The sequence below is a fragment of the Alligator sinensis genome, unplaced genomic scaffold (genome assembly GCF_000455745.1).
Source record: "Alligator sinensis unplaced genomic scaffold, ASM45574v1 scaffold127_1, whole genome shotgun sequence".
Classification (NCBI taxonomy): Eukaryota; Metazoa; Chordata; order Crocodylia; family Alligatoridae; genus Alligator; species Alligator sinensis.
Genome location: NW_005842532.1, coordinates 632,388 through 654,289, shown reverse-complemented (window position 1 = coordinate 654,289; position 21,902 = coordinate 632,388). Strand labels below are relative to the sequence as shown.

The following is a 21,902-nucleotide window of genomic DNA, read 5'->3' as shown; positions in this document are numbered from 1 at the left end:
CTTTCCTAGAAGATCATTTCCTAGAAGTCTATCATGCTGTTCAGTAGATATTACTTTTATAATGAAATGCATAAAGTATAATATCCATAGGACATGGTTCAGATATAACCACAAAACAGGCATTTAGAAACAGGTTTGTTTCTCTTTCAGGGTGTGTTTTCTTTATGATGTGAGCAATTTGACTCTTACAAATGCTAACAAAAATCATGAAAATGCATCAAGAGAACAGACTCCTAGCTTTGCTTAAGAAAAGCCCGTTAAAAGCAGCTGAGCCAAAGAATTAAGAAGAACCCAAATAAAATCAGCTTCTCTGCACCACAGGGTGCACTAGGAAAGCAAAATTCCTCCCTTCTTAGACGGCCACTTTCAAGGCTTTGCACTAGTACAGTCACCTAGATAGGCCATATCTGACCCTGTAGTAAAGCACAGGAGTGTCTCATGCAAATAATTCATTTTCAACCCTATTTTATTTATTGCATTTATTTTTTTTAAAAAGAGAGACTGTTATAATCTCTCTCCCAAGCATGCCCATTTGTACATCCCAAAGACCAGCCCTCGACCAGAGATAATACACTGACCTGCGCATCTTCAAATGTGTATCTTCCAGGGTCCTTCACATTCTGTGTAGTTTTGTCATAGCTTTTTGAATCTAAATTGATGGCACTGGGAGCACCTGGAGCAAGAAACTCCTGCCAAATTTCCTGGACTCGAACAGGAACTTCACGAATAGGTCTCTTCTTCAAATCTTCTACTGCCATCCAGAACCTATGGCAAAATACGGTAACTTGAACATTTAATTTCTATCCTAGGTTTCAATTTAGCCAGTATAAACTTCTCCCTTTTTAAATGTGCTTTAATATAACGAAACCAACAACAAAGACTTCACGCAAAAAACCCATACAATTACAAAATTGTAGCCAGGCATTTTATGTAAGAATTACATCATTTCTGTACAAGAATTGCCATGGTGATCTGGCTGCCATAATATCTTGAACAGGACTAGCTGCTTCATGAAAGATGCATATCTTTCATTTGGAAACTATGAGATAACTTGCCATATTTATCCCAGATAAATTAGAGGTTTCCAATAGGAGGAAAATGTATTTTGCATCCAAACCTCTGATCTTTTGTTTCCCTAACACTGATTATAATTGGCTCCTGTAGTCCACACAAAATATCTAATCCTCTTTTTAGACTATTAGGCACAACTATATTTTGTGGCTATAAGTTCCACAGGTGAATTGTGAATTGCCCGAAAAAAGATTTCATTTTATCTGATTCAATTCTGCTCTCTTTTATTTTCATTGACTGTGTCCTTGTGCTGCATTGTAAAAAAAAAATGAATAGAAGTGTCATTTCTCTCTTTGTCTACTATCCCATCAGATGCATGCAGCCATGCAAAGTTATGTGTAGAATCCCAGTAGTAGTAGTAGTAGTAGTAAAACAGTACTAAAAAGACTTTGTCAAACAGCACTCAGATCTATATTAGCAAATCAAGTTAAGTAGTTTCATTTGTATAACAAAATTATCAGGGAAATACAACAAAAAGCTCATGACCTAACCTGGGAACCCTCTAAGCAACGATTTTGTTTAGACATGGTGCAGTGCACAAAGCTTGCACAGGTTTGTTCCCAGGAAGCACAAGACTTCCATCTATGCTGTAAGTTTTACTGTATTGGGGAAACCATTTATAACATAGCAGCATTCCAAAGCAGCCTTCCAATGTGGTTTCAACCAGGCTGATCCAATATGACATGTGAGCTGGGATTCTACTGTCCTAAAGTTTGGATTTTGCAGGGTTGTAATATGATTTGAGATTATGGTTAAAACATACTTCCATTCTGTTTATGCCACAAGGATAAGCCAAATGTTCACCGTGTGTGTATGTGGGGGTGGGGTAGGTAACTGTATAGTACTTGAGCCCCGAGGAAGTACTCTGCATGCAGGCTGCAGGTCAAATTAGGTTGGTATACCAGTTCTTAGGACAGGTGGCAATGTAAAGCAAAACAAACAAAATATCATCTCACAAAACTTCATACTGGCTGGTTTACCACCTGGAAAGAAATGAGTGATTTCTCACAAAACCTGCTTACTTGGGGGGGAGTGTTAAAGATTCCCTTTTTTCTAAGCTGGTCACGCTTGCTTAGCAGCAGGAGAGGAGAGCGCCCCGGTCCCTTTCCCAGACTCCTGCTCTGCCATTGTCAACTTACTTTCTCCTAAAGAGAGCTAGAGGCACCTAACAGACTTAGTGTTTTAATTTCTCATTACTAAGCAGTAGGGCTGTGCAAAGCTTTGGTCGCTGATTCGATTCAGCAGAGATTCGGCAGATGAATCTCTGAATCTGAATCAAATCAAGAGACCCATTAATCTCTCCAAATTGAATTGGAAGCCTCCGAATCGATTCAGAGAGATTCGATGATTCAGACATAGACACAGCTTTAAATGTTTTTTCTACATATCTCAAGGTACCAGGTGGTTCAGGAATGCTGCTATGGTGGGGCAGATGTAGCATCCCATGGGAGTGTGGAGGGGTCCCCAGCGTGCTTGCTAGCAGACCCAGAAGTGAACCAGAAGCACTTGCAGTCCACTTCCGGGTCTGCTGGGGAGCACGCGGGGGGCCCTCCCACACTCCCATGTGATGCTCTATCTGCCCCACCATTGCAGCGTTCACAAGCTGTGCCTGGTACCTTGAGGTATGTAGAAAAAATATTTAAAACTGTGTCTATGGCTTAATCACTGATTCTCCAAATCAGCATCAAATCAGATTCGGATTTGGCCAAATCGAATCAGGACAGTGATCCGAATCAACAAATCTAATCACTGCCCCAAATTCAGGCTGAATCTGAATTGAATAGTCTGTTTCACACACCCGTACTAAGAAACCACAACTGTTAGTCCCACTCTGTTGATATTGCTATGTTAAGTGCCTATAACAGTACTTCAGTTACAGGAATACTGAAACACCTCCCAGTAGTTTAACATACTGTTCCCACACAGCTCCCAAGTGGGGTAGACAAGTATTATATCCATTATTATATCTCTATATGTGTATTATTATATGTGTATATTATATAATAGTATATGATATTTTATACTATTATATAATATATTATTTGGATTATTAGATTATTATATCGTATTATATCTCCATATCTGTAGAACAAGATGTTAAAGCTAAGTCTCTAACATCCCAGGCTAGTTCTAGGCACTCAACCATTCTTCTTTCTAGAGTATTCAGGGTCTCATTACACTTTATTTGCAAATCTGAATGCAGTGAAGCTAGAACAATGTACTGATTTTACTCAAGCAGAAATACTTTACAGCATGCAAACTCTAATTCACTGAACCCAGGAGAATTTGGACAACTATTTTTTAAGCTACTTGTGATATTTACATTTAATAGGTACATCCTGCAGTGCTATCCCCTTCAGATGCAATGTCATAGTTTGGCTGATTATTCATGTGTATAGAAGACAGATAAAGAAACAGGTTAAGACAGACATCATCTGTCTTCCCACAGACATCCTGAGTGTTTAGTCTAGGGTGGCTGTCTTCATGATTGCTTCTGTAGACCACCAGCAGTGTGTCTGAGAGTCCTCCCAGATAAGCTCCAGGATACATTTTCTTTTTAGAGCAAACTATTGCCTTAGGCTACTATTTAGATAATAATGGCAAAATAGGTGAAAGATAAACTGATTTAATTGGGAGACTCTTGTGGTTTCCAGCTTAGAAAAGGTAAGCAATACAGTCACATCTTTAACTACATAAGCACAATCTCTTGCCTGGAAAACTAATTTTATTTTACATTTCTAGCATTACCATTCCCCAAACCCCCACAGAAATGGTAAAGCTTTAATTATAGCAAACTCTTTTAAAAATGAAAAAATGCTCATATCTGCAACATTTTATATCTAGGGAAACTGCTTCACAGCAGACACTCTTACACTTTAATCTACTTAGCTTTGAAAACAAAATGTATGCCCTCCTCCCACAAAACACTCAAAAGTTAGGAAATGGCAGCAATAAGACTGCCCCTCTTGTGCATTTGAGTTATGATAATTTTGCCAAATGAGACATGGGAACTCAATTGCACAGCCAAGACTAGAGACCATATCTCCAGGGACCTAGTGCAGTGCCAAACAACACAGAATCTCCTTTCTCTTCTTACAGTAATCTGCCTCATTCATTGTGCATTCCCTGTACTGAGTGAAAGAAGGATCTGGCATAAAAAATAGTATGCAATCTCATAAAATTCCTACTGCATATACACAGGTGGCACAGATTAAGGTAGTTTAGGTGGTGACATGTATGGTTCATGCATGTCTGAAACCCTAGCTCTAGACCTGTCATGTTGGAAGGCATGTGGGGATGGAGTATACTTATTCTATTTGGCCTGTCTTAGTGATCTGGAGGGAGGATGAAATCTTCAGAGAAGGAAGGTCCTAACAGTTGGGGCAAAACATTTGCCCTTTCAGAGGTTTGCAACTCTGTCAAATCAAGGCAGAATTTCATGAGAACAGAAAGAAAGATGATCTCCTGACTCCTAACACCTAGGACCCTTGCCAAAAGCCAGTCATACTGCAAAACATGGAGCCAGAAGTGTAACAACACAGTCCAACACCTGGGGCAGCTGCAACACAAAGGGGCAGCAGGAACATCTGGTTGCCACCATGTCACAGGTATAATCTGCTGCCATGGTCACCTTGCCCTAGTCATGCTACTGCATGGAGCTGCTAAAGTTCTTCAATGATATCGTTGGGGGTAGAGGCAATTAACATATCAGGATAATCCCTGATTTGATTTTCAGAAATATGTGAACCCTTTTCACTAAAGCTGCCCAATGATCCAGTCTCAGGCCAAAGCAAATATGGAACAAATGCACAAATGATCCAGTCTCAGGCCAAAGCGAATATGGAACAAATGCACTCTAAGGGGCTGAAGCTTAGCAAAACTGAAAACGGGGTAGGTAGGTGTTGCTATAATAGACAGCATAGGCAGCTGTTGCTACCTGCTTTGTTTCTTAGGGTTGTAATAATGGTTGCACAAATAATTAAGGAAAGTTACTCTTCTCCAGTGTCTGTTAACTGCAGAACTAGCCTCCCATTGGCATTTCAGCTAAATACACCCCGCATATAAACATCATCAATAGCGATGATTGATTCTTTTCTTTTCTTCCATCAAGCTTCACCTTGGTTCTTTTGTTACTATTTATCATCAGTCTCCTACACCATTCCTTATTTCCACAAATCACAGTATTTTATTATGGTATAATTAAACCTCAAAAAAACCTCCTCGGATAAAGTAAAGAAAAACATGAGCTTTCAGGCATAAGGTTGGAATGATCTGTAGCCCACACCATTCTGCAGCATACAAATTAATGGTGTGTGCATATTCACTATATTTCTTTGATAGGATGTAATTTGAATCATTTATCCCTTGTGTCATGCATTTTTATGGTTACTAGAGCTGTAAACACCACAACAAACCTCTAGTGTACATTGGGCCATCCAAGGAAAACTGGTTCAGAATAAGAATTCCATATTTGACTATCCTCTAGTCCCTATCCCCCAGTTCCAAACAACCAGGACTTCCCTGCTTCCTGAGTTTTCCAGCATCTTCAGAAGGATCTGGCTAATCAAGAACGGGAGCAAATTCCAGGCAAGCCCCTGACTGATGCTATCCAGTCACTAGCCCTTCCTTATTATCAAAGGGGCTGTTTTTTTTCATGTGAGTACCTCCATTTGTCACATAGTTACTGTTGCACCACATAGAGAGAAAGTCTGTCTTTTAGATATGCAAGAATCAAGCCATTGAGGTTATTATCAGGGATCCTAATTTTCTCTAATAAAAAACAAAAAAACAAAAACCCAATTTTCAGATTAAAAAAGTAACCCAAAATCCACATTTTTCCATAATATATAAACATATATACATTTTTAAATCTGAAAATTGGGGATTCTTTTATCAGAGAAAAGCAGGATCCCTGGTCATTACAGGTTGAAATCAATAACAATCTCCACCTGGAAAGAAACAGACCGCATATACTCATTGTTCTGTGAACCAAGTAATATACAGGAATAGCAGGGATCAGGTTAAAAGGGAGGCTGGGATTTTCAAAGATTATGGAATTTAGGTCTCCAGATCACATATTTCAATCAGATGTATAGTCTTCTTTGAAAGTCAGACTGCATGCACAACCAGCTCTAGGACATTTAGATCATACTAAAACTTAGCAGTCTACATATTTCAAATACTTATTGTGTACTTTTCTTTGTAATACGAGCTAGAAAATCTGCAGAAATGACACTCCCAACTCCATTACTTTTAACAATAGGCCTCTGCTAGTAAGCAGAGAAGAAAGTATGCCTTCTAAAAGAGTTCACTCATTCTTCAATCTGGTGCAAGCCTGATGTTGGAGGACAGTTCTGCGCCTCTTGGAAATTAAATATTTCACTGAGAATCCCATATTGCACCAACATTTTTTCCTGAAAAAAATGTGGTGCAGGAAACATTGTATTGATTATAGGTATTTCATAAAGAACAGAGACAGAGCTGCCTCTATTCTTTGTCAAAGAAGTTGAGAGTTATGTTTGATATGTCTACTATACTCCCATACCTTTCCATTACTGGAGTATCTGCGAACCTCACCTCCAATACAGGACTTATGCGCACAACATCTCTTGTGAGGTAGTGAGATGCCATTAATCCTATTTTAAAATGAAAAACAAAGACAAAAAGGGGTCATCTACATGTGCATATTAATGCCCAGCAATAAACTCTGGCACATATGGCATGGGAGTTTATTGTTCTGGGAGCTGTGTTTACATGTGCTTTTGGGACTGGATCATGTTGAGCCAGGCAGGGTGCTTCAGTGTGGGGCTAGCTGGCAGGTAACCCCCACACTGAAGCACCCTTGTGCCCCAACCAGCCCTGTAAGCATCTACACATGCACTGCTGCTCATGAAAACATTCAACAGCAGGATAGTACTTATATTTACAAGTACTAACCAGCTGTGGAGTTTATTAGTTTCCTGAGACCTAATAGGGGCCTAATGTATAGACACCAAAATGTTTACTATGGGGCTAATTAGGTAGCTCCACAGTAAATGTCTCAAGTAGATATGCCCAGATTGATTAATTTGCTTCAGGTTATGCAGTCTGTTGCATAACAAAGAACTGAATCCATCTCTTCCAAATCTCCGAGTGACTCATAAGTTTCTTCATCTTGTACCATTCTCCATAACAGAAGACCAAGGCTGCCAGTCCTGATTCTACCCCCTCCCAGCCTGAGTGCATAAACAAATAATATTGAGAATATTAATGGTATAAGATGCAAATGATCATGCTGTAATGTAATCATTGCATCCACTTGGTTACAATCATATCTCTGTCATTTCTTTCATTGACCTGGGCAGCGGACTTCTCTTTTTATTATTACTAAGCCTTTCCTCAATTTCTAAAGTCCATTGTTACGTTTTCTACAGAGCTTGGCAGTTCAGTCTGCTGTGGTCCCATCTCTTTGCTGCACCTACAGTTTTGATGATGCTTGTTGTAGAGTCAATCACAGTTAAAGCTATGAAAGGATAACAGCTGACAAATGCAAATGTGGGATTCCATTAGTTATATCACAATCATAAGGAGCTGCTGATGGAAGCAAATTGTTTTGCCAAACTAATAGATTATTTTATTCCCCTAAAGTCCCCAAATCTACCACTGTGTAGTTGATAAGCTATCTTTTAAATGTATGAACTCAGGAGTAAGTCATAATTGCACCTGGAATGATCGTGTCCTTGCTGATAAAGTAGGCTACAAAGTTTTGTCATTATGCATAAAATGATTATTTAATTTAATTTATTATTTTCTATCACTGAGATCATCTTGATTTTCATTCATATGGGACTAGTTTATTCTTTTTCTGACACTTCCCAGAGGCAACCTTTCCAGCTGGCACCCATAAGGTATTATGTTTTACCATGCCCATATAAGAACATAGACAGATAGATATAATGGTAGATGGCACATTGAGGAATCAGCTCCAAACAAATTTCTCTAGGTTATTTTGCTGGAACAGTCATTTAAAAATTGCCTATGGTTAGTGTTGTAAATAGGATTAAAGAAAAGAGCCAGGGATTATGCTGGTAAAAGTCTAGCTGGCAGCAAGACAAATCAGCCACAGAAAACTAGAAAAACATAGCCTACGGTAGGTAGATTGAATAGGTTTACATTTGAACAGATGCCATGCATAAGAAATTACTAGGACATTTTTTAAATAAAAAGATACCCTTCCATTCCTTTGTATCATTTGGATAAACAGCTTTTATTTAAATGATTATTCAGCTTTTTTAATTCCAAACTGCCTCCTAAAACTTATGGGTTTAAAAACATTGCATATTGAGCCTGGTCTTACTACTGCTGAAATCCAGGGAAAATATCAGGTAGGATCAGGGTCATCCAGAATATTGCATTGATATTTTTGGTCCAATCTTGTTCAATAACTTGTCTTTATTAATACTTGACTTTCCCATCTTACTCTATTAAATTCAAACTTAATTTTGAAGCTTCTAAACTGCAAGTCTGAATAGGTTATGTATGGTGTGGTAATAATGCTGAATCAGTTCTCAGTTATCCTGTTGTAAGTCTTAAATAAACTCAGGCAGTAAGTACAGTTATTCCAGGTTTGGAGACCTATGCAGCAAAATGCTCAATGGCTCCTATGAGATGTTCTATCACCTCAACTTTAGCAATTGAGCCTGGCTGCATCTTTCAGAATCGGGACATTATACAGGAGTAAATGAGATCAGGGTCTCAGCATTGCTATGTTTGCAAATTTTTTTAAGGGATTTACAGCTGAGCTATGGGAACTAATACTTGGGTAAAAGCATGGGGATGGGGTTGTGATGGAAATACCTTTCAGAAATAAAATTCAACATACATTAACCTTAGATGTACTATATATAGCATATAGAAGTTATAGATAGATATTACCATATATATGTGTGTGTGTGTACATGTATATTATTTAGACATATGAAAGACATATTTCAGAAGTAAAATCTACATTAACCTTAGAAGTTCATATATTATCTAATACTATATACATATTGCCTAATACATAGATTACTCCATTATTATAGGTGTGTCTGTTTATGTGTGTGTGTGCATGCACACGCACACATGCACACATGCATGTGTGCACACATACACATATAAATATAGGAGTAATATATGTATTGGGTATTATACATATTAGTTATATAACTTAGAAGTTATACACATACATATGTTCCAAGTCTAATGTAGATTTTACTTCTGAAATAAATGTCTATGAGATACAGAAGTATCTAGAAGTACTATATATAGTACACACATATATAGTACAAATATAGAATACTTCAATATATGGATACAATATACATATAATACATAGTACTTCTATATAGAGTGTACATACAGATATGTATATATATAGCTCTACTGAAAGCATACGACTTTATTATGACTCCATTAGAACTACCACAACAAAATACTGCATTTACCCAAAGCCAAGATGACTTAAAATTTAAAGTGACTGCCCAATAATTAGCTTTTATATATGGATAATTTATAAATATGTTATCATTTTCCATGTATAGAATTTAATTATTGGAGGGCTGTCATAAATTCATCCCCCCCACTGCTACAGTGGGAAAAGCAGCAGCAGGGGCAGAGAGCTGATGGGGGCAGGCTGCCCCTTTTCCCCCACTGTCTGCCCTCCTGCAATGCTTGCTCACTCACCTATCCCCTGCAGCTTCAGGGCCAGAGTCAGAGCCACAGGAGCCACCCGCTTCCTCATCTGCCTTGTATTCAAATCAAATACAAGGGTTTTTTTCCCCCGTGCTGAATGAGGGGAAAAAACATCATCTTGGATTCAAGTAAATATGGAAGCATTTACCAATAGTTGGATTATAATGATATAAAATTAATTAGAACATTTTTATTGATATGTGAAATAATTTTAACTAGAGATATTTAGCTTTAACCTCACATACATGCAGCACCTTTTTATTAAGTCATTCCTGAAGAATATATATATTTTTGGAAATATTTGGAAGTAACATTAATCATTTCATGTTTAACCACTACTATCGGATAACCTGTGGTTATTTTCACTTACTACAGGAGAGATTTGCAAAAGCTCCTAAAGGATTTAGGAGCAAAAATCCCAGTGAAAGTCCATGGGGACCAATGGTCTTAAATCTCTTAGTCATGTTGGAACAATCTCTCCATGTAAGTTTATTTTAATGCTGCATTTCATAGATTTCATAGATTTTCAGGGTCAGAAGGGACCTCAGAAGATCATCGAGTCTGACCCCCTGCCCTGGGCAAGAAAGAGTGCTGGGGTCAGACGACCCCAGCCAGGTTTTTGTCCAGTCTCGTCTTAAAGACCCCCAAGGTAGGGGAGAGCTCCACCTTCCTTGGAAGTCCATTCCAGGTTCTGGTAACCGTTACCGTAAATAAATTCTTCCTAATGTCTAGTCTAAATCTTCTCTCTGTCAGTTTATTCCTTAAAACAGAGGTGGCCAACCTGCAGCACAGGTGCCACAAGTGGCATGGGCAGCCTCTGTGTGTGTGTGTGTATGATAGCAGACTGTGGAGGAGAAAGGAAGTAGAGCAGCAGCTCAGGCAGAGAGAACAAGGCATGGAGCAGAAATCAGACTGGATAGGAGAAGGGGATCAAAGTGGCACTTTGGGAAGGACTACTTTATGGCATTCCTGCCAAAAATGTTGAATTCCTGCCATCCACCCACAGTGTTAAAGTATGTTAAATAACCTGTGAGTGGTCAGTATTTTGGGGATGAGTTTCAAGATGAAAGTTTCTAGTCAAATTACTCTGCTAAAAGCTGATAGTAACCAGAGTAATAAATATGCTTAGTCAACAGATGCACGCACTATTAAAGTCTGTTGTAAGCCTGAACAACCTCAGCTCTCAAACTTACTGGAAATTGAGAGCAATTGCAGCAATTCATAGGAGTAGACCCCAAAGAATAACAAAAAAAAGCAATGCAGCTGTGAATGCAAAGTGAACAGCAAGAAAAGAATAGCAACAGACATAGAGAACATGTCTTGAAAGCTATTGAAAGATAAAAGTCCTCAGCTTCACCTTAAGTTTTCTGAGCTGAATTCTGACTCCAGGAATTTAAGAAACTGTTCTCTTCCAACAGGGTCCTTCAGTGCTTCATCCATGCCAAAACCCCATCGCTTTACTCTCTGCTGTCCTGGCTCTTTGCTGAGAGTGGAAGTGGAAGAGGGGGAAAAAAAACAGTAACTAGTACTTCAGCTTTGTATGTTTACATGAACTCCACAAGTCCAGCTTCATATTTCTTACCTTCCACATCATATTTGTGCTTGTGCACTGTTCAGAGGTTCACTATCATTCAACTAAGCACACTCCACACTTAATCAATGTAACCTAGGTATATGTACACACATATGAAAAGGGGCAATCTTGACTGAGGACAGTTGTGATCCAAATCTAAAATGAGGCAGTTCTCCCTAGTTGAAGCCTGGAAATGGCAAGTATGGATTCTGCAGTCTTTCATACTTTCATGTTTCCTGCACCCCACTTTCAGTTGACCATGCCATGGGACCAGCAGCTGGGAACTTTTTTTTAAGTCCCCAAAACAAGTAACAATCCTCCCTCCCCTCCTCTCTGTGCTCAGTGGCACATCCCCTCTCCTCCCCATCCGTGCCTCCTCAACCTCACCCACTGCTGCCACCGTCTTCAGGGTGTCCCAGGGTTGGAGCTGGAGGGGGGGCAGGGGGTGGAGTGGGAGCTCCAGAGCCAATCCAGCTGTGCTCTACTAGGGACAGCAGCAGCAGCAGGTGGGTTCCTCCTTCCTGCCCAGTTTCCCCAGGTGTGGGGGAGGCACCTGATGCTGCTACTGTCTCTAAGCCAAGCCTACCTCCATGTGCAGTCTAGCTGGAGTGCGGAACAGGTGGCTCTGGAGTCCCTTCCATCCCTGGGGATGGCAGAAGTGGCAGATATGGGAGGGGAGGGGATGGAAAGAGAGGGGAGGGAAGGTGAGAGGAAGGAATGTGTCACTGAACACAGGGAAGGTGGGGGAAATGTTTATATGCTTGAGGAACTTTAAAAAAAAAATCTTCCGCTGCTTCTCCTGTGTATAGTCTGCCTGCATGGTGTACAAAGAGGGAGCAGGAGTGCAGCCACCCCTTCAGCACAGGTTTCTGCTCCTGCACCTCCCTTTATGAAATCCTGAATTTGTCCACTATTACGCTTGTGTGGTTTTATCTAAACATAAAAGGCAACTACATACCTTACTTCAAGTTCCCAGAAAGTAGTGTCATCTGATATCCAAGGGTTAGAAGGGTCAGTGGGCACAAGAAATGGATCGTATTCCACATACTGCTCTGTGTAGGCTAATAGACTTGGAAAATAAAGCATCAGACATTATGTGGTTAATGAGTTTTATGGTTAGGAATCTTACTCTTAAAAAGCAAAGCAAAGTGTCTCCTAGCTTGTCAAGCACTGAAATAGAATAATTTTATTGCTAAAATTAGTAACGTAGCCTTTCATTCAGGAAACCTAAGTTGCTGATGACTGTAATAAGTTAAACTCTCTATAGAAGACTGGTTGTCATCTTTGACTGTCAAAGCATTGGGGATGTGCGAAGCAGGCTGTATTCGATTCAGATTCGGTCCATTTCGGGGGACAGTGATTCAATTTGTTGATTTGGATCACTGTCCCAATTCAATTCGGCTGAATCCAAATCTAAAGATTTAATGCTGATTCGGAGAATCAGCGATTCGGCCATAGACACAGCTTTAAATGTATTTTCTACATACTTCGAGATATTAGGCATGGCTTGTGAACGCTGATATGGTGGGGTGGATAGAGCATCCCACAGGAGTGCGGGGGGGGCCCTGCATGCTCGGCAGTGGACCCCACACTACACACCCCCGGCTCGGCTGCGGAGGGACCCTGAGTGCTCCCTTAGACCCAGGAGGCACCAGTCTCTGAGCTGGTCCCCGCGTGATCTGCAGCAGACCTGGAAGTGGACTGGAACTTCTTCTGGTCCACTTCTGGGTCCATCGCCAAGAATGCTGGGGACCCCTCCCTGCACTCCTATGGGATGTTCCATCCACCTCACTATCTCAGTGTTCATGAGCTGCCTGGTACCTTGAGGTATGTAGAAAAAACATTTAAAGCTATGTCTATGTCTGAATCATTGAATCTCTCTGAATCTATTCAGAGGGTTCTGATCCAATTTGGAGAAATTAAAGGGTCTCCTGATTTGATTTGGAGATTCGGCCACTGAATTGGGCTGAATCTCCACCAGATGGAATCAGCGACCAAAGCTTTGCAGAGCCCTTGCAAAGCATACAAGACTGGTTCAATTACTGTTGTTTCCTTCTTACAAAGGGCTGAGACAGCCCTTAGCTGGTGGAAACATCTAAAAGAGAATATGTTTGCTCATTTATGGCTAGTTGCAGAACAGAGAAAGAGGCCTGTACAAACTGATTTGATCCTGTGAACGATCATTGTTTGTGTGTTCACCTGCAAATTATGGTTGAATTACCATCACATGCCATACCATAAGGGAACAGTTTAAAAAGAGACTGGGATGCTATTTTTCTCCTCACTGGTCTGGAGAGAGAGGCTAGCCATTTACACATCTACCCCATCAGTCTCATATGAGCCTTGTTTCTATTTAAGTGGGTTCATCTCTTGGTGTGGATGGACCGGCTGAGGAAAAGAAGCTCATTGAGAATATAGATATGAGGCAAAGCTGCAGCATCACTGCATGGGAGATCCAGAGACAGGTTCTTGAGCTGCACAGGTTGTTTCAGTCTGGTTAATGTCTCATTAAAGTCTGTTTTAGGACTTAGATGGAACTAAGTTGGAGCAGCTGAACTTGGTGGCATTGCACATTCACATGAAGGCAGGGTGGAATGAGATTATTCTGGAAAGTTAATGTTGGGGGAAAGATGGCAAACAATGGAAAAAAGAGTTAGTAGAAGGTGTGGGACGTCGGGGGTTCTTTTTGTTTTTCAGTTGCTGGGGAGTAGGCATGGTGCAGGCTTGTTAAAATTTGTCAAAACCAGTCATATTCCCTAAACAGGGCTCCCTAATAACTTTAACATGAAGGATATATATATGTGTGGGCACCTCTTTAGCAACAGAGATCAAATTAAGTATTTGCAAAACCAAAGATAAGTCAATACAACAAGGGTGCATCTATGAGAGATGCATTAATGCACATTAGCCTAATTTAATGTGCATTATGAGCATTCATGTGCATTAAAAATGGTGAAATTACGCTAATCATGCCTAAATTTGATACCTGAAAATGCAGGTATCAAATTTAGGCATGATTACTTAAAGCGCATTAACACACATGTGGATGTGACCCAACACTAACTTTAGTGCCGGGTCTGCCCAGCCACTAGGGGCACATGGCAGTGCTGCAGGTACTTGGCACTAACTTTAGTGCCAAGTCCCTGGATGTTTAGACACCTGCCAGAAATCGCTTAATGCATATTAGCTTAATACAGCCACTCTCTCTCCAATCTCTCAGTCCTGATCCTGAAGGGAAACTTACACAACACTTCCCGGAGACGAGCCTATGAGCTCCATTTCATCAACCTCCTGGATACTAGAGATCATGGACTAAACATAGACATTGGATTTTTGATACATTATAATCTGCCTGGCAACTGACTCCCCAGCCCAGCCCAACCCCTGGCTTCTTTACTTTTCATTCCATCCAGGAAGAGCACACACCAACTGCTGAAACTTCCTTAGCCTGATGAAGGGTTTTTGAACCCAAAAGCTTGCTTAATAACTATTCTCCAACTATTTGGGTTGATCTAATAAAAGATATCAAATTCACCCAAGGAACCTTGTCTGCCTATGTCCTTAGACCAACATGACTACAACCTACACCCCTGTAAAATTTAGTAGCGCTTAAGTGCAGATGCTCCCCATAAGAATTAGCTAGGCTCTGAAGTTTAGAGCTGCAAGTAGTGGATACATGTCCTCTACAGTATGGAAAAATGGAATTATTCTGCCCTTGGAATACTACAGCCTTTTCTCCACGGATCTGGTAAAGCAGGTAATTATTTTCCTAGGAGTTTGTACAAAGCAATTTCAGCATCTCTCCTTCCTTGGCAATACATACACACTTTTTTTTCTTTTCAGCCTGAACTGGCAGGAACGGAATTTATTTGCACCATATTAGAAAATAAGAGAAATGTCATAACTGCAGAACTCACATTTAAAGAAAACTTTCTACATTGATTTTCAATAATATCTTAGCTCCTCTGTGTCATTCTCCTGTTTGGTTTCTTTACACAAATTCTCTCCCTATGCTTCTTAGAGTACTTCAGAAATAGCGGATGTGACAATGCACTTACCTCTCTGCAACTTTTGACATTTTTAATCGATGCCTATCTAATTGTATTTGCCAATACTTAATCTGCAAGAAGAGAAAGCAAAATGTTATGAGTAATTCATTGCCTGGCTCTATTTTCAGGATTTTTGTTTTTATTAAATCTTAATTTATCCAAAGGTATGAAAAAAGTATAGATGAACTATATTGACATTTCAATATTATATTTCTAGACTAAATGTAACTTTCTAGTAAATATAAATGATTATACAGAGCCAAAAAGGGACTGATTTAACATATTTTCCTCAGGGCTCATCAACAAAAAGCCAATTAGCATTTTTCAAATTTCTTACAAAGAAAGCCATTAACTGCTCAGTCATGCACCTTCTACAAGTTCTATTGCTCTAGGAAAGATTAATGAAGCATTAATGACAGATATAGGTGTATATCCCACAGATGCATGCACCATGATCCAACTACGCCCTGAAACATTAAATGAAAATGTTGAAAATAAGAGTGAGCAAGCCGCTTAGTGCTGAAAGGCTGATGGGTTTAATTATAGAAAGTACCCAATAAATGGATTGTTGGTAAAGCTTAAACTGCTAATAAAGACTAAAAAATGTTAATGTTACTCCCATTAGTCTTAATATGGAAGCTAAATGCATAAGTCCCCCAATACTGGAAGAAGGGGAAAGAAAAAAAACAGATTTTATTTCCTCTACATATTTACATGCTAAATAAATATCCTTGCAAGTTATGGTAACTTTTGAATCTAATTTCCATGTTTTAATGGGTTATATAAAAGTTTATTTGTTTTCCAAACCTCTTGATGTAGTTCATCTTCTGTGGGTGGCTTAGCTTCTGGTATTGGTGTATGGGTAGGACTGTGACTTCGAATGTCATTTTGTAGTCCATAGACAGACTACACAAAAACATGGAAAGACAGACATTTGTTTTCAAACAGTGTGCTCTACTTGTGCCTATAGAAATTGTATATATATTTTTAACTTTGTTTTTTCAGAAGTTTTACATTAGTACTCAAGTATGTGTACCACATGCTGAAAAAAATAATCTGTACTTCAGTGCTGGGATAAGTATTAAAGGATTCTTATAAAAATGCACAATTTCATGGTGTCATAGGATGCTAAAACTACCATATTTTATGTTACTTAATTATTTTAGTAAAGTAGGAAGTGGAGATGACACAGGAAGGCAGCTATCTCAGTGGGTGGAAATGGCTGGCAGGAAGGGAAGGAACAGGAAATTGAGAGGTATGCTGTCATGATTAATTATTATTTGTACAGCTTCCAAATTTATGGTGAATGTTTTATAGATGACTAATGTCTGAAAACTTTGATCAGTACACACAGAACAGTACTGAAAATGTCAACAAATCCAGACTTCCTTTTGATTCAGTCCTTTATATGGAATGTGACCATAAGCTAACTAAAAGGAATAGTTTACATTAAATATGGGCTCAACCTGATATTGGCTGTCTTAGAGTTCAGGTGGATTGCTATACACTGTACTAAATCAGTCCAGCCCATTATAAATAGAGGTGATTTGTAAAATCTGGAATTTGATACGAATATCAACATTTCAAATGTTTCAATTGAGGAAAAACTTTTACCTTAAACTAGATCCTATTCCCTTCAGAGTTATTATTAACCCACTGTTGTTACAGGGGCTCTGACATATATATTGTAAGCAAAAATTCTAGGCCATTTTCCTTTTTCCATAGAAAACAATGTGGATAGTAAGTATAAACCATGTGTGTTCAATCACTGAAAGCAACACATTTAACTTATTCTCTTCATATCTTTTAAGGTCTTGGGATAGTATTTACATATTTTGTTTCAGAGAACTGAAACAAAAGTTGGAAAGTTGTTCTAAGGCTTTGTATGTGTGAACTGCATAAGATTCATGTGTTCAGTCTCCTTAAATAGCCCACAAATAGTGCTATAATAATGCAATCTAAAGAAAACAATGCCTTATTATTTTTTTTAATACATTTCCTGGTAATTTGTCATGTAAAGGCATGAAGAGGCAAGGAAATATTTAGATTTATTTGTACAATGCAAAGAAAAGGGGGGTTATATTTTCATTCATTAAAAGAACTGAAGAACATGTCAAATGATGAGATACACTGCTTTCTATCCAAACTCAGCATTTACCTTTCTTGTTTTGTGTGGATTTTTCATCCTTGAAGACTTTTTTATATCCACTTCAGTCGTGTTTACACAGCCCGGCTGAAAAAAAAAATGGCATCTAAGACAAAAATTCATTTCATATCATTACTACACCAGGAAATCATTACTTAGGCCCCCTCTTTATGTTATATTTATTAAGCAATGACACAGTTAATTGCACAATAAACTGGCTATTGGTGCAAATTAACTATGACACCTTAAAAAGTTTTTGCTCAAAAATGTGCAATGGCTTTATAGCTGGTTTCTATCCATCTTTAATTTGCACATGTAGGCAGTCCCCTGTGGCTGGGAGATCACAGCTGCTGTTTCATGTGTAGCCAGTGCTGAGAGTCCCACAGCTGCAGGACTTTCAGCCTCAGCTGTGTGCATGATGCAGCTGAGACTGAGAATCCCTTCAGGTGTGGGACTCTCAGGTTGGGCACAGCTGGAGTTGAGAGTCCTGCTCTGATGTCCCAGCCCTGGGGGTGCATGGGGTGCCCCATGGCTGGAAGATCACAGTGGCTGTGGATCCCCAATCATGGAGGTGCATGGGGTACCTCCATGCCTGGGAGTCCTGTCAGGAGAGGAGGCTCCCAGCTGCGGGACCCTGCTTTTTGCAGGGGAGCCTGGGATTGGGCTCTTCTTGCACCAGTAGTAAAGTGCGATGGGATCTAAAGCATAATCCCAAAACAATACCTGCTGCGATACATCTGTGGCTTGGCAGGAGGCATGATTTTATGAATCGCTCATAAGATCTCATCATGCCTTTACTGGCATGTGTAGAGGGGGCCCTAGGGTAAGAAAACTGAGTTCAAACACAGAAGTGTAGATAATTATATCATAATGATATATGACAATATATGTTAAAACAAACCTTTGGATGTTGTAGTATAGATGCCTCTAGAGCAGGGGTGGGCAAAATGCGGCCCGTGGGCCGGATGCAGCCCGCCAGGCTATTCCATCCAGCCCACAGGACCCCTAAAAAATTTAGAAAATTTATATTTATCTGCCCCTGGTTGCCTGTCATGTGGCCCTCGAAGACTTGCCAAAGCTCAGTATGCGGCCCTCCGCCCCAAGTAATTGCCCGCCCCTGCTCTAGAGACATATAAACTAGTTCTGCTTACAGGGCCATGAGTATTGCTGTTTTATAGCCTGCCTTTAAACTGCAGGGGAAATGCTGCCAGAATTGGATGTCTTTCCTATAACAATGCCTTCAGAAAAAAATATATTGAAACCTGCCCTAAAGTCCATTTTCAATGAGCAGTCTCCTGTTTCAGTTTACTAATTACCTGAGTTTTGAATACCATTTTGTTTGGCCTGTACTTAGAGAACTATTCTTCTATTGCACTCAGGATGCCCTTTAAGCAAGTTTAATCTATTTCTGCACTTTGAAAGGGCCGTGAACAATACATAGACAAACACAAAAACATTCTAAAAGGTGTTTACAACAGAGGCAGGTACTGGATCACTAAGATGATTATGGATGTTTAATTTCAATGAGACCAGAAAAATCATAACTAAGAAACAAATAATATGACTATCTTTGTTTTGCAGAAAAACTCCAAGCAGAAAAAATGTCTTGCTTGTTTAATTCAGAAATTAAGGTCTTGTCTAGATTGAAAGACCCTCATTTGAGAGCCAATTAAATTATATCACAGAAGACAAAGCTACACAACTGAGAAAGGAAGGGAATCTTATCAGACAGTTTAAAATATTTAATGACTTACTGATTATAATTGTATTTAACTCCGCACCTAGTGAACACTTCTCAGAGAGCACATTTTTAAGTTTCAGAATCCCAGTTAGATGTGCGGCGTACAAAAAGGCTCTCTCGCCTAACCACTGGGCAGTGCTCATATTTTAAGGTTAAGAAGAGCAAACAGACAACAAACAAATTAATCTAGTCTAAGTGGTACTTGAAAATGGAATTCACCCTTCCCTCTCTACAAATGTTGATCTATTTTAATGCTTAATTCTTTTGCAACCTTTACATGTATTTAAGAGTTGAAAAACAGTTACTCCAGGCTAAACCTGAAATGACATTTCTAAATTATAAATCCTTCCTAAGTATGGGCTTATACTGAAAGTGTCAGACTGTTCTTAGTAGGCAAAACTAGCGAGAGGGATTTCTATTTATAAAGAAAGTTACAGAATGAGAAGAGAGGGAAGTCAGTATAGTGGGAAACATTAATCAACATGCTTCAAGGTATCCCTGAAATACACTGGGGTCAGGAAGCAGTGTAGTTTTCAGTGTAAGACAAGTGTTGGATGCTATATATCACAATTAAATGCATTACAAGGAATAAAGCCTTCTTTTAAAATATTAAACACTAGCTAGGTGTGGAGACAAGATAGAGGATTAGATGGACTCCTAAACTATTTTAGCACAGGCAGTTCTAGGAAGTATATACAGATCCTCTGTTGGTTTTTTCCTAAAATAATAAGTGGCAGCTGTTAAACACTATAATACCAAATGAAAGATACAAAGAGAAAATTAAGGCTTAATATAACAAACTCTTCACATCTGAAACAGGTATGAGCTTCAGTAACTGCTTTAAAAATAAACTGAAGTCCTTGTTAAATCATGTTCAGTGCATTTCTAAAATGTAATACTGATCTGATTTTATGGTTATATACTATGAGCCTGGATCTATGCATTCTGAAATATGGCACAAAATCAATTAACCCAATGACTTCCATAGTGATAAGGGCAAAAGTAACCATCAGAAGGGTAAGAATAAAAATACCTAGGTATGAGAAAATATCTCTAAGACAGTATCTTAAATTTTCAAGAAAACAATACAATGGGTACCCGTGAAGAGGCAAAAACTGTAGTCTTTTAACTCAGAACATCTTATAGGCCAAGTACAGTAGTTAAAAAAACCTGAGGAATAAATGTAATGTACACGGTTTTCTGTAAACAGCCTAGGTTAGATCAGTAGCAAACAGAACACATGTTCACCCTTTGGTGGTGAGGGCATGCAGGCTGCCTGCAGTGGTTGAGGCCATCAGGTTGGAGGTGTTCCTGCATGCCTTCCAGCATGCCCTGTGGGGCATGCCGGAGACTGCTGAGTGGAGCCAAGTGCTCAAGCCAGCCCTGACTGGCTGCTGGGAATGGAAAAACATGCCCCCAACCCTACTTCCCCTAGCTGAGGTGATCAGTTCCCCCTCCTCCACCCTAGTACTCCAGGACCCTGTAGTTATTGGCCTTAAAAGCCTTAAAATACCCCATTGCGCATGGCTTGGGGACCTACTGGCAGTGGCCATGCATTGGAGGTCACAGGCCCAGTCCCAATGTTATGCCCTTGCCACCATGACCCACCAGAGGCGAGCCACCCACACTGGCTCCTGCTTGTGAGGGAGTCTACACTGGGGTATAGGTGGCAGGATGCCTGGCTCTGGCCACTGAGCTGTAGTGTGGAGGAGCCAAGGTGGGGGTCTGTGGGGCTTTAGTTTAATCCTTACAGATTTGCTCACAATTTGGTTCAAGTTTGTAGCAAGTTTCAGAATTCACCCGATAAATGGAAAGCACTGCTTTGGTTCAGATTTCATTACAGGAATTTCCACAGCTATAATATATATATTGCCCCTGAAATCCTCTCTAGATGTAAAAAAAATGCTCCAGAATTCAGAGACACTAGTAAATGAAATTCAAGGCAGAAATTGAAGCCATACAGAAGCTTCCTTTTGTGCAAAGAGGCCAGAGTAGCAGCTGTGAAGTGCATGGCAGAAGGAAAGCTGCTGAATGTTGGTGCGGGAAGATACCTGTCAGGAAGCTTCAGTACTAAGGGGAAGGCAGAAGATATCAGCACTCTGGCAGCCTGAAATGGAGGGAGGAATAACGAACAGTACTGCCTAGCAATTTCAACTTGTCCCTGCAAAGCCCTCAATGGAATTCTAGTCCAGCAGTTCACCCTTATTTCTTATGTATTCTGTATTTATTAAGAGAGTGTTGAATATACAGTTAAGCGTGATATTTAATGCTCCTCTGGTCACTACTGTTGACATCTGTCTTTACTTAGAAGTGATTATCAGACTTCTTGACTAGGGACAGAAGTTACACACAAATTGGTTTAAGTGATCAGAAACTAGTTTAAACCTGCAACAGAATAGAAGTTCAGGGCACATAAATCAAATGGCTGAAACTGGTTTAGGATAAACCTGGCTGAATATAGTATCAGACTTAACTGATTTGGGTCAAACTGATTTATGAAAATTCTGTCCCAGTTCCTGGTTCAAGTTCCTCACAGTCTCCCACATGAACGACTGGTGTCTCCTGCGACTGGGGGGCGGGGGGGCACCATGGCAGCAAGCGAGGACTGCC

The 21,902-nt window shown here is 39.7% G+C and overlaps 1 protein-coding gene across 1 annotated transcript in view; it reads right to left on the bottom strand.

The window, feature by feature from the left end:
- Positions 1 to 21,902, bottom strand: part of RGS7 (regulator of G protein signaling 7) — a 521,147-nt gene that overhangs the window by 32,473 nt on the left and 466,772 nt on the right. Inside the window, exons 10-15 of the mRNA XM_014523762.2 lie at positions 17,564 to 17,638; positions 16,213 to 16,311; positions 15,415 to 15,476; positions 12,315 to 12,425; positions 11,141 to 11,266; positions 579 to 765 (exon numbers count right to left, since the gene is read on the bottom strand). Of these exons, the coding sequence (XP_014379248.1) occupies positions 579 to 765; positions 11,141 to 11,266; positions 12,315 to 12,425; positions 15,415 to 15,476; positions 16,213 to 16,311; positions 17,564 to 17,638 (660 nt within the window). The remainder of the gene's footprint in view (positions 1 to 578; positions 766 to 11,140; positions 11,267 to 12,314; positions 12,426 to 15,414; positions 15,477 to 16,212; positions 16,312 to 17,563; positions 17,639 to 21,902) is intronic.